The following is a 14,449-nucleotide window of genomic DNA, read 5'->3' on the forward strand; positions in this document are numbered from 1 at the left end:
GGAACAGTTATTAAAGAATGGACAGCTTTCACAGTGATATACAGTATCTTTATGCTTTGGTCACACAACTGCTCCCATTTTGGTAATGCAAGAAGGGTCAAACAACATGTTTTAAGCATCCCAGTGCAAACTTACCACAAGAAATAATATGTTGTAGATCAGGAATTTTTTAACCACCACTGGGTTTTTTTAAAATTTTTTGCTAAACAAACTAAAAAATACTGAAAATTAAAAAAAAAAGTTTTTTTTAAATTTCTGTTATAAAATTTTGTGAATAAGTAATTTTTCTCCTTCACTAATGTGCACAAATGAGGCTGCAGTGATGGGCACTGATAGGCTGCACTGATAGGCGGCACTGATGGGCACTAATAGACAGCACTGATAAAGAGGCACTGATAGGCAGCACTGATGGGTACTGACAGGCATCATTGGACAATGAAAGGCGGCACATAAGGGCACTGATATATGGCACTGATGGGCACGGATAAGCAGCAATGATTGGCACTGATAGGTGGCACTGATCGGTGGCACTGATTGGCACTGATGGGCATTGACAGGCATCACTGATGGGCACCGAAAGGTAGCACTCATATATGGCACTGATAGGCAGCACTGATGGGCACAGATAGGCAGCACTGATAGGTGGCACTGACACTGATAGGTGGCACTAATTGGAAATATTAGGCGGCAATGGCGAGCACTGATAGGCAGCACTGACTGGCACTGATAGGCATCACTGACTGGCACTGATAGGTGGCATTGATGAGCATTGATGGGCACTGATAGACGGCACTAAAAGGGGTCACTGATTCGCACTAATAGGTGTCACTGACTGGCACTGATAGTTGGCACTGAAAGGCAGCTCTGATGGACACTGATATGCACTGATGGGCACTGATATGTGGCATTGATGTGCACTGATGGGCACTGGTATGTGGCATTGATGGGCACTAACAGGCGGCAAGTATGGGCACTAAATGGCAGCACTGATGGGGCTGTACTGATAAATCAGGGCACTGATGATCAGTACCCTGATTATCAGTGTAGATATCCCCTCTGAGAAATGCTGTTAGCATGAGGAAAGGAGAGCCAATAACCGGCATTTCCTATTTACATGTGATCAGCTGTGATTGGACACAGTTGATCACATGATAGAGACAGTGTCATCTGCTCTTTACTGCGATTGGTGATCCGCTGTGACCCAGGGACACAGCTCAGGACCGATCGTCGTGCAAGTAGAGTAGGAGGATGTCATATGTTGTTCTCCCAAAATGAGACAGCCACCGTCCACCCATCATTTCCTATGGCGGGCAGCAGTTAAACAAATCTAAGAACCCTAACGTAAGAGATGCGCCTTAAAAAACTTTTTATAACATGTATCTCCTATTTTCAGTCGTTCTCCTCCTGCCACTGCTCCTTGGTCCCTGTTACTAGCAATTACAAGTTCTCAAAATGACAACTGGGAATTATTTGCAGTACGTAGAAGGAATGGTTGTCAAGATGCAGCCATTCCTGTTTAAAGTGACACTTACAGATAGTCTGCAAGTGTCATTGTAATGACATGCAATAATGTATTTCATTCATACAGTATGTAGATCAGATCTGCATACAACATCAGTTAAATGAACCTTCCAAGTAAACTTTAAAAAAAAAATAAAATGTATTCCTTATTTGACCTTCCTATTAACCCTGATCAGTCCTATATCATTTTTTTTTACACATAGCATTTATTTTTTAGGTTATTTGTTGAGTTTGTTTTCTCATTGTTTTCATGTGTAAATGCCATTATGTGTACAAGAAATAACATTTTAGTGTCATTTTGAAGAACAGTTTTTTTAAATAAAAAGTAAGCCAAATAATTATAGATTTACTTACAGTAACATTTTTTTTTCAAACCTAACACTGGTAAAAAAATATTTTTGGTCTATTGATTACATAGAAAATAAAATAAAATTTTCAAGGCAAAAACTGCCAAACGTAAAACGCTAGTTTGGTCCTCAAAAATAATGTATGCTTTTCTTAAGTTATGATAAAGGTATTGCAGAATAAACGGGTCCCTAGTGGAAAAACTGATCTGGTCCATAAGGGGTATAAAGGGACAAAGTGGTTAAGCACTTTCTTCCACGTGGTTTACCAGCCAGAATGGTGTGAAGCTGCCCTTTGACATTAAAACATCTCTTGATCCAACTATTTTCATCTCCTGTCTATGATTCTCTAAAGGCAGTCCATACACATAGGGGATGATTGGTTATTCAGGCTCATATCAAGCACCCTCAAGCCACTTAATCTGTAAAGCACTTTAAATACTTGGCTGCGGTTTGAACCAATTTTCATGGAGAATGAAGGGATAGAGCAGGTAGTCGAGACTGGAGCTGGCCTAACACGGTTGGAAAAATAGTGAAGGTGAAGTGAAGGTTTTCTACTTAAATCAGCTGGGAGCCCAATAGCCACCTTTATACATACCTATACACCTGATCAAGCAATTTCTCATCTTATGCCTTGGGCTCTTTGAGACTAAAGCTAAGCTGAGCTTCACACTTATATTCATGTCATTTCACTGCTATGCTTAGGTTGAAGCAGGAATAAAGAAAGACTCACTGACTGAGTCCAGGAAAGCAACCCCCGATTCCCTTAATTCGAGAAACATCCAGACTCGGGGAAAATCCATTATTATATCACTGGTCAAATAAATTAGAAAGCTACTGTGCGTTATTATTCATGTCTGTTCTCAAACAGTCATAGTTTTTAAAATGTTAATGCTTTCTTTAATATTAAATATGTCTGATAGTTGTTATAAATATTAATTTTTATTTGAACTTTGCTTAGCTCAATTATTTTTCCTCACTGCAGCACCCCCCAAGGCCCCCTGAATAAACCAGCAGTTGTAGCCAAACATTTTATGTTTAAAATTATTTTGCTTCATCTTATAGACTCACAAATTTTATTGCTCCAGATCATTGCAGAGTTCTAATTATCTGTGACAGCTGTCATGTTTAGTTAGCTCATTTTGACAATATATTCTGGTATACTGCATATGAGTATTGTATACATTTAAAACTTTCTGGAATAGCATCTTTGGTGTGGTTCCAATTGGTAATAAGAAAATGCTAGAACTTATTTTCCCCAAAAATCCTTATCTTGGAGTTTGAATCATGATGCCTTTAAGCAGCTTGTCATTTTGTAGCTATAACTTCTCCTGGCTAGAGTTAAGTCTAATCATAACTGTAGCTTTCTAGGAGAACAAAAATTATTATGCTCTCTTAAATTCAAACCTTATCTTGGTATTTTATTTTTTCAAACAAGAAGGTCTGGTTTTATTTAATCTGACCAATTAAGATTTTAGGTATTTAAAAACCTTAGTAGAAGATACATTATTTCACGTTTCTTTTTTTAGTTTGCTTTTCCTCACAAATTACTTTACCTTTGGTCAATGGCAAAGGTGCACCTAATGTGCCTTTATAGTGCACCTGCTCCATATGTCAAAATGTCCTTAACAAAAGTTTTGCCTTCAATTTGGACTTAGCCATAGTCAGAATATGACATCTGCAGGGGCTATAGCAAACACAGGTATAAATTGTGAAGCAATGCTGCAACACCTGAGTTGTTCTACATACGTAGTTTATCTTATGCAGCTGTACATGAACCTGCCATAAATATAACTATATACTGTATTATATAAGCATATGCTTTGCAGGATGGCTTTCTACAGTGCAATAACAAAAAGGGCTGAAAATGGCTGTTGTTTAGAGCATGGACAAACAGTATTTACAATTATCTCCAAAATAGGCAAAAAATATAACCTCAGTTTAAAATAAAAAAAATCAATATGACCTTTAAGACATTAAAACACCTGTGCCTCAAACAATTTGCCAACACACATTTACTCATCATAAACAGAATGCATTGCCCTACTCACATGAACACATTGAAGGACAACCTTCCTATCAATTAAAAGCTGGTCAGTGCAAAACGTTGCTGTCATCTCCTCCTGGCTGTGTTTCTCCTGGGATTTTACTGCCCTCTTCTCTCTTGACTGTAATGCACATTACAATTTATACTGTAAACAATGACTTAGGGAAGGATTGGTATTTGTATTGGTAGTTGAATGTACCCATACATTCAACTATACAGTCTGTATTTTTACTATAAATAGTAGGTATGTTTGTGTCCTATACTGTATATTGTTTTGGAATAATGATTATATGTCAGTGGAATGAAGAACAGAACTTATTAAGTCTTATTAAATAAAAAAATTGTGTGCTCAGATTTGAAATTTAGTAGTATAGCAGCTCTCTCTTTATAGCTGAAGCTACTTTTACCCAATCACTCAAATATACCTCCTTGAAGAAACAATGGGCTGCATTTATAGAGGTTAGAGATCTGGGTATACCCATAGGAATCCACTATAGACATCAAAGGTGTCACCTGCGCTATGGACTCCCCTGTGAATATTCTAAATACTCTTATAGTGATTTTAAATTACATACATAAATAAAAAAATATGCGGGGACTACTGATAACATCACATCTACTTTTACCCAATCACTCAAATATACCTGCTTGAAGAAACACTGGGCTGCATTTATAGAGGTTAGAGATCTGGGTATACCCATAGGAATCCACTATAAACATCAAAGGTGTCATCTGCGCTATGGACTCCCCTGTGAATATTCTAAATACTCTTATAGTGATTTTAAATTACATACATAAATAAATAAATATGCGGGGACTACTGATAACATCACATCTACTTTTACCCAATCACTCAAATATACCTCCTTGAAGAAACACTGGGCTGCATTTATAGAGGTTAGAGATCTGGGTATACCCATAGGAATCCACTATAAAGATCAATGGTGTCATCTGCACTACAGTCTCCCCTGTGAATATTCTAAATACTCGTATAGTGATTTTAAATTACATACAGCACATAAATAAATAGGTGGGGACTTCTGATGACATCACATCAGGCTGGTGGAATGCACGCCATGGCGTAGTTTCTGGTCCGGTTATTCTGCCTTTTTATACATCTTTCATAGTGTGTGCAACTTATTTTAAATATGTTTTAATCAACAGCGGAATTATGTTATGTGGATCTTTTTTGCTTTCCTTCCTACATGCAATGACCTTAATAAATACTGAACCCTGCAATCAGACTGGAGGAGTAGTGGATGCCTGGGAGGAAAAGAGCCCAAGTTAAAGATTCTTATAACCCAAGTGCTTAATGACTCTTATTGCTCTGCTTAATGGTCAACAACAGTTGGTGAGTGAGGGAACACTGGAGGGGAGCATGGTTTTGTGATTCCTACACCAACTATTGAAGATGAGATTGCACACCTGCACTTTGTTTAAAGACTGTGCCAAGTTATTAGCACGTTACACAGTTTGGTTGAAATTGCATTGGACTTTGATCACATTTAGATGTGTATATTCATATGCTGCATATTTAACACAATTACTACACATTGGGAGAGGGCAGTGCTGTGAATTGGTATATCAATGTATAATTACTGTCATAACAGTCATTCCTCAAGGCTTCCTTTGACTTGTTGAGGTGAAGATCATGACATCATCATTCGCCAATAAGAGGAAGCCCTGTATTCATTGATGAAATTCAAGGCTACTGGCACTCAGCCTGACTCAATTTTGTTCCAGAAAAGGGGCAGAACGTGCGATAGCTGATGCTACAAACAGTTTAAACAGTGCTCGCAGTGGGTGTATCTGCTGGCAATGCAACTAGATTGTTTGGACCAGCGTGGTTCAAACACACCATTTAAAGTCACATGAAACGTAGGACCTATAAAGCTGAACTCCAGAAAATTAAAAAGTCCTGTGTCACAGTGGGACTACACCCACAGTGCACAAGTTAACTGCTCATTTATGCATAGGGGGGCTGGGAACAGCAGTTTTACTTACCTAATCCTCCATCCTTGCAGGCTCCGCTGTGATGGTCCCTGTAGACCCTTTTGCCCTGAACTCTGGCATTCTAAGGTCCTCTGACATCATCAAGACTGATGCAGGGACTATAACTACACTGGAGGTGGGAACACCAAGGGGCAGTCCACTGCTGAAGCATAGTGGGGCACCAACTGCCAGAGTAGTAAAAAATCAGGTAGACAAAAGTCCTCTTGCTGAACTAGATTAGATGAGCAATACAATATAAAATAGTGCAAATGAACAAGAGAAAGAAACATCCTCCATAGTGTAAAACCACTTTTAATCCAATGAAATAGGATTTCATTTTGGTACACCTTTTCATGCAATACGCCCAATACATGGGGTAAAGGCTTGTACATTTTCTACAAAATGTGAGTGCATTTTTGGCTTATCTATTTCATTGGATTAAAAGCGGTTTTACACTATGGAGGATGTTTCTTTCTCTTGTTCCATGGGCTTATGAGAGAGTATTATTGTGTGAGTGCCTACCTGCCTATATACTTACCTGTCCAGAGGAAGTAACAACAGTGGTGCTGCAGGATACCAGTGTGGTTATAGTTCCCAGGAAACCAGGCTGAAGGGAGTGCATATACAGGGAAGATCCAGAGGTGATCCAAAAGGCTCTGTGGCCCTTTGAGGTCGCTGAGCGGAGGTGAGAGGCCATTGCAGCCATTTTAGGATCACTTATCAGTGTGTTGTGCATTCACACTGTATATGTCGCATGACCAGAAGGAGTGAAGCACTTTGTTTTTTGGTTTCACAGAAATTGGACTTTTTGAACTATTGTACCTTTGTTGTAATTATTTTTTCAAGTATATAACTAATATATTTTTGTATGTTACCAGAGTGTTTTTTTACTATTTTGAGCACAGAGTGTGTTTTTTATCCCTCAATAGGGATTCACATTATTTATGCAATATAGTTTATATCAATATAGGTTTGTGTCCCAGTTTACTGGGTACCACGGGTCACGTTATTTGTGGTTGTATCCCTACAGGGATTGGGTTCACATTTATCATTATCATTATTATATCACCTTTCATAGGTCACTTTATTTGGTCCATTCATAGGACTTCGTGTGGTTTGGAGCACGTTTAGTCACTATTTATGTTATATTATATATTAATTGTATTTAGCGCTACACTATTTTATATTGTATTATTAATTTTTCACCTATAGGTATAGGACTAGGTGTCAGCTGCTTCAACTGTTAGTTTATAGGTATATACAGAGCGCAGGGGGATTTATACAATTTTGTTTAGATTAGATGAGCACTTACCCCTTGAAATGTGGGGTAGCCTCACTGTAAGGGAGGACTTTTTTGGGAAGTTCAGCAACCCTGTATTTTTCAGCATGAATAAACCACCCATAAAAATACCAAAGCAGATTATAATGGGTTTGTTCTAGAGTACAGCAAATGCTGCAAATGATTAGCTGCCAGCAGATGGCACTTCTTGTGGTTTATTTATTATAACGTGTTGCAAATGTCTGTAAACCATGACACCTTCCAGTGTACAAACTGTATACTTTCCATTGAACCCCTGTCATGGGAGAAGCTTGTGTGTACATGTGTTTGTGCAAGTATGTGTGTGTGTGAAGGAAAGGGGAGGGGGTGCCATTGTTGTCTTCCTTTTGAAAATGCTGCCTGGCTTTAAACTTCTGAATCACAAACTCAGAATAAGCATCTAAAAATCATAGTAAAGTCATATTTCTTATACGTACTGTAGTTTCAGAACATATAGAAGCTGGATCATCAGCATGACAGCCAGGCATCTAGCATGTTTCAGAGAGACTGTCAGTGATAGCAGCCTTTTTATGATAACCTTTCTTGTAAGAAAAAAAAAAGATCATATAATAGGGCAGAAGGAGCTTATTGGTAAACCGTAGTCTGTCTTCAGTCATCAGAAAGTTGTCTCTTTGAGTTTCAATTATGTCCTTGTTGGAAAGTGTTCAGATATTTATGACATTATAGGCCACCTTTTACAGGAAATCTGTCTGCTCCAATCTAGTTTTCACACATTCCTTGGCAAATAAAACCATAATTGAAGTAGAATGTAATTTAAATGGAAATCCTGTCTGTTCTGATAAATTCAAACAAAGAACATGTCCAGTCTTATCAGTGAATAGTGATATGAATTTACCTAAAAAATACAATCACAACCAGCTGAGAAATAAATACAAAACAGATAACTAGTAACCAAAGTTAATAGAATTCATAAACAGGCTGCCTGTCCATGAACAAATATGTCTGTCAGCAGGGTGACTGCAGGCACACAGGTTTGAGCTTACAACCTGGTAGTCCTGGCAAATTTTTAGAAAGTTGACTTATGCAAACATCAGGTCAGGACAGTAAAATACTGATCAGACAGCAACTGTATACTTGCATAACCACTAACTTTAACTAGCTGCAGACGTTGGGTGTGCTACACACACCCAAAAAAAAACATAATTGTTCACAGGACATGTGTAGCACATCCAGTCTCTCTGCCCTGCTTCTGGGACCATCCATCCCCCTGTATACTGTAAATGTCTGCTGTGATTAATCATAGCTGGCATTACAATATACTCAGAGGAAAAGTCAGGAGCTGTAACTGTCAAAAAAAGCAGTTTAATATAAGAAGAGTTGAAACTGAAGCGCCACACCACTGCTAAGAGATCCAGATACAACTTTAGTCCATTAAAGGTCAGGGGTATAATTCAAGAAGTAGCCAATGGGTTTGTTTTGTTTAGTGTGTTCTATTTACTTTGTTTTGTTTAGTTTTGTGTTTCATTGTCTAATGATTGTGAAAAGCAGTCATTGTTGAAGGATAATATCATGAACGTCTTGTGTGCCCTTAAACAATATGTGCTACTGTGTTACCTTTAGTAATGACAAAGTTATTGCCAAATGAACAGGTCCATAGCAGAAATGTAAAAATTGCTATGGTCTCTAGTGGGTGAACAGCTGTGAGAAGCAAAGTGGTTAAAGAGTAAATTCATTGTTGAAAGCATACTACATAATCAAAATATATCTTCTCCTCTTATCATCATGTTCAGATTTTCAGAATAAGTCAGAAAGGCTCTATTATCCTATTTATTCCATGTAGGAATCCACGCATAAAATAATACAAGAATCATTAGTTTTACATGTATGACATCTATTTGTGTTATACTAGGTTTATGGGTCTCTGAAGTGAAAAAGAACATATTTGTTAGAAGAAACATTTTCATTATTATGGGGAATAATAAAAAATAGGAAGGTTAGAGTTTAGGGTGGAGTTAGGGTTAGGAGTTAGTGTTAGGGTTGACCAAAGACCAGATCATTTGTGGGGTATTCCTCTCTGAATTTGTGACTGAAAACAACAAAAAAGCAGTAAAGCACAATATGTTTGTAATACAGATCAGATATATTGTGACCATAATATTTGCACATATGGATTTGACAGCCCATAGAATTAAATTATTTACTGAGAAGCAGTTATGCTCCTGATTCCTTGTGTTCAGGTGTTTTAAAATGTAACTCCAGGCCAGGTGCAAAGTGTAATGAAATATAGAATGTAGTAGAAAGCATCCTTCTTTTGTAAGCTCCAGACAACAAATTATCCATTACACAGAGCAACTCCATCCAGCAGAGATTCCTTCTCCTCCAGCATCTAGAGACCTACTTTCTTCTGCAAAGAGCTGCTTTGTAAGTTATAGTCTTTAATGTAAATAGGACCTAAAATGTTAGCTCACAATATTACAGTAAAATATGAATCTAGACTTACCACACAATTTTTGCAAGGATGTATCTGAGTATGATTCACGATCACACCCTTTTCCAATGTGATTGGTCTGCAGTTCAACACTAGTTCTTACTGAGGATACTGGTCCATCACAAGTCTCCAAGTGGATATTCGGAAATAGTGCAACACTTCCAGAACCAATGTTGTATTCGATTCTTTTCTCCCAATCTAAAGAACAATAAAGAAATATTACAAAAATGTATTAAAAGTGTTAAGTGCCAAAGACATTCTTTACTTCTACAATAGTGTCTATTGTTATGGCAGTCCAGCATGCACTGAAAAACTAACATAAGGCATACACATATTTTTTGTTACAGTTTCTGAATTCTAGAGGATATAGAAAAAATATTTTAACTGCATTTTAGTGTTATTTATTCATACCAGTTAAGTGTTAGAGTAACAGTATGTAAAATGAGATGCCTGATGTGGCACACAATCTTATATAACTGGCCCATAACTCACCAATCCCATAATTCTCATAACTGAAAATGACCAAGGAGGGAAATAAAATATACATAAACCAAAACATTTTAATGACAACTTTGCTATATGATAGAACATGTAATTTTTCTCGGTGACTGTTGTTAGTTATGCAATGTGGTTGCTGCCAAGAACTAGTTGTAGTATCATTTTCACAATAAGGAAAAAAGCTACTGGCAGCAAGAGACTGCATAATAATACTGCTACAACCACTAACACAATGAGTGTGGAGGTCATATACTGTAGATAGTTTGTGTTAAAAGTTTTTATTCTGCCTTTATTTTAAGTTGGTTTTGATTACGTATTTTAAAGTCACTTGACTAATAGTTTGGCAGAAAGGTGCTTAGATGGGGCAGTAGTGTAAATCAGTTTTCTCAACCTTTTTCCAGTCACGTTGTCCTTGAAAAGTATTTTCAGTCTCGAGGCACCCATGTCTAAAGCTTGGCTAACCTTACTGCATGTTGAGGAATGTGCACAAAATCACGTTCCTGGCATGCAGGCAAATGCTCTGCTCTTTAGCAGATGCACAGAGACCTGACATTGCTCAAAGTGTTGGAGCTTTGTCTGTCTAAGAGACTACTGCAGGTATGTGCAGAGAGCTTTATATACCAGCACTTCTTACCTGTAGCAGTTTAGCCATACCCCTCCCATTGCCATTCTATCTAAGTGGTACACATAGTGACTTACAGTATATTTATATATTTTTACCTTTGTCTGAAAATGTGCTATTGACCATATGTCCTAATCTGTCCTCTGGATGCAAAAACAGTAAGTGTGGATTGATAACCAACTCAGCCAATAGCTAGACCTCATTTTACTCTTGGGAACGCATCAACAAAACCAGCACTATTGGTGAAGGCCAGAGGGAACATTACAGAAACTTTGTTAAAAATTACAAATCTGTAAATTTTCCATCCAAATGTATCCTAAAAATATGACCTCTACTAGTAAATAACACTCTGCTACTTTCATATTTAGCATTTTTTTGCATCCCGAGTCAGATCCCACTTACTGGGCACAGAAGATGATCTGATTTATTATGTAATCATGAGGCTGTGGGCAGAAAGATGACATTGGAAGCTGAAATGCTGAACCAGGAATATTAATTGCCTAATTAGGAATTGTGCATGTCACCTGCCTGGCTGTTCAGTGTCAAAAATATGTAAATAACAAGACTGGCTCATGATCACTTCAAATCAGGTAAAACAGTAAACACATATCTATTGCTGAGCCTCACGATGCAATGGTATATAAAGCTCTCTGCACATACCTGCAGTAGCCTCTTAGACAGGCAAAGCTCCAACACTTCTGAGCAATGTCAGGTCTACCACTAAGTCCCACTACCATACATTCTAATTGGCCCACAACTATATTGGGCAGGCTTACTGACTGATTGGTATTTGCACAGTGCCTATGTTTTCCTGTCTGGATGACAGGTGATTCACCAATGACAGGTTTGGGAGACTGCTGTAAGTTGCTGTACTAGGAGCGTTCATACATACAGCAATTTGTACCATGTAGGCTTCAGTACCGGTAGCTTTCACACACCCAGCATCTCCTCAAGCCCAACAGACGATTTCGACCTGCTGAGGCCCACCATCGCCTACCCCGGCACAACCCAGCCCTGACCCGCAGCCCATCTGATGTCCACCCCGCATCTCCTCAAGCCCAATGGTTGATCTTGACCTGGCGAGGCCTACCATCGCCTACCCCGGCGCAAAACTGCCCTGACCCGAAGCCCATTCGACGACAACTGGCCAAACTGAACTCTACCCATCCTGATCCTAACCACAAGAACTCTTGTCACAGAAAGGTACAACTACAAGATACGTCACCGCCCGCCGACCATCTACAACCAAGTGCCCCGAGAGACTTTCCACCTCACTTGTCTGCCACTTCGTTTACCTCCCTAAAATGCCACCTATACTCCTCCTCATACTCTTCTCCTCCGTCCCCAAAATCTCTTCTCTCTATCCCCCCGCTCCTCCCAAACAACTATACATTGCCCGCCCCCTCACTGCTTCCATCTCCCCTCTACGGCTCTCACCACCTCCTCCTGTTACTTCACTCTCCCACGGACCCGAACGCCACCAATGGCAGAACCACACGCTCTTGTACATCCCGCTCCCATGCCACCTTTCTTACCCTTCTTCTCCTCCTAACCACTGGGGACATCTCCCCGAACTTTGGTCCTTCTCCACCTCACTCACCCACAAGGCACCCACCTACTTCCACGAATTGCTGCAACCCCCTCAACCTAATACCGGTCCCCCTGCTCCCCAAAACCACCCCTCCGTTCTCGTGTGCTCTCCTGAACGCCCGTTCGGTTTGCAACAAACTTACCGCCATCCACGACCTCTTTGTCTCCCGCTCCCTCAACCTCCTGGCGATCACCAAAACCTGGATCCAAATCACCGACTCTACCTCCCCTGCAGCACTCTCCTATGGAGGTCTCACCTGGACCCACTCACCCAGACCCAGCGGTCGGAAAGGTGGTGTGGTTGGTATGCTCCTGTCACCGCAGAGCACCTTCCAAGTCCTCCCAAACCCTCCCTCTCTATCCTTCTCCTCCTTTGAGGCCCACTGCATCTGACTATTCTCTCCAATCCCCCTGAGGATTGCAGTAATCTACCGGCCCCCTGGACCCGTATCCCACTTCCTCAACGACTTCTCCGCCTGGTTACCCTTCTTTCTCTCCTCCGAGCTGCCCACCCTCATCCTTGGAGACTTCAACATCCCTACCAACACCAATAGCCCGGCCACATCCCAACTCCTCCACCTAACCTCTTCTTTTGCACTCGCACAGTGCATACAGTGCTACACCCACTCCGACGGGAACACCCTGGACCTTGTTTTCTCTCATCTCTGCACCCCCGACAACCTCACAAACACCCATTTTCCTCTCTCTGACCACAACCTCAATACCTTTTTCGTCTCCTCGTCCTCATACACCTACTACTTCAAACATCACACCATCACCAACCGAAACCTCCGCAATCTGAACCCCACCCCCTTCCACTCTGCAGCTGACCAACTTTACGACAGTATCCTTCCCCTGTCCTGCCCTGACCTGGCCACTACTGTCTATAACAACTTGCTGTCAGCCGCTCTTGGCTTCTTAGCACCCCTAACCACACGAAACATTAGACCCCGGCCGCTTCAACCCTGGCAGAATGACCATACCAAAAACCTCAAGTGACACAGTCGCACACTAGAGCGACTATGGCGCAAAACCAGATCCCAAGAAGTGGTCACCCAATATAAATCCGCCTTCCTCACCTACACCTCCTCCCTCCACGCTGCCAAGCAAGCTTACTTTGTAACCCTTATCAATACCCTCTCCTCCAGCCCTCCCCGGCTCTTCTCCACCTTCAACTCTCTGCTCTCTCCACCCCCACCTCCACCCAGTACCTCACTCACCGCCCACGAGTTTGCTAACCACTTCCAAAGCAAAATCGACGCAATTTTCAGGGACATCACCACTGCTCAGACTTCCACCACACCTTGCATCCCTCACACGAAAACACCCTCAACACTCCTCCCCTTCGACCTCGCCACTGTCCAGACCTCTACCCCGCCCAACATTCCCCACACTCAAACCCCCTCAACACTCCACTCCTTCGACCCTGCCACCACTGAAGAGGTCACTAAGGTCTTCTCTGAAGCTTGCCTTACCACCTGCCCCCTTGACCCTGTCCCCACACAACTCCTACAATCACTCTCCTCCTCCATCCTACGCTCCCTCACTCACATATTCAATCTCTCCCTCTCTACTGGCACAATCCCCTCGCCTCTGAAGCACGCGCACATCACTCCCATGCTTAAAAAACCCTCCCTGGATCCCACCGACCTTAACAACCTTAGACCCATCTCCCTGCTACCATTCTCATCCAAACTCTTTGAGCGCTTAGCCTATACTCGCCTAAGTTCCCACCTCACCGATAACAACCTCCTTGATCCCCTACAATCTGGCTTCCATCCCCTACACTCCACTGAAACCGCCCTACTCAAACTTACCAACGACCTGCTAACCGCCAAAGCCAAAGGCCACTACTCAGTGCTATTACTCCTGGACCTCTCTGTGGCTTTCAACATGGTCGACCACCCCCTCCTCCTCAAAAAACTATACTCTTTTGGCCTCAGAGACTCCGCTCTCTCCTGGCTCTCTTCCTATCACAATGCTCCTTCAGTGTTACCTATAACACTGCCACCTCCTTCTCACTCCCCCTCTCTGTTGGGGTCCCCCAAGGTTCTGTCCTCGGACCCCT

At 41.0% G+C, this 14,449-nt stretch overlaps 1 protein-coding gene across 1 annotated transcript in view; it reads right to left on the minus strand.

Annotated features, from left to right (window-relative positions):
* CLSTN2 (calsyntenin 2) overlaps positions 1–14,449 on the minus strand; it is a 1,070,252-nt gene that overhangs the window by 183,042 nt on the left and 872,761 nt on the right. The window contains exon 6 of the mRNA XM_089669513.1: positions 9,684–9,869. Coding sequence (XP_089525639.1) covers positions 9,684–9,869 — 186 coding nt within the window. The remainder of the gene's footprint in view (positions 1–9,683; positions 9,870–14,449) is intronic.

This window comes from Staurois parvus, unplaced genomic scaffold, assembly GCF_062004578.1.
Source record: "Staurois parvus isolate SC_StPar_1 unplaced genomic scaffold, SC_StPar_1.0 ptg000078l, whole genome shotgun sequence".
Taxonomy (NCBI): Eukaryota; Metazoa; Chordata; class Amphibia; order Anura; family Ranidae; genus Staurois; species Staurois parvus.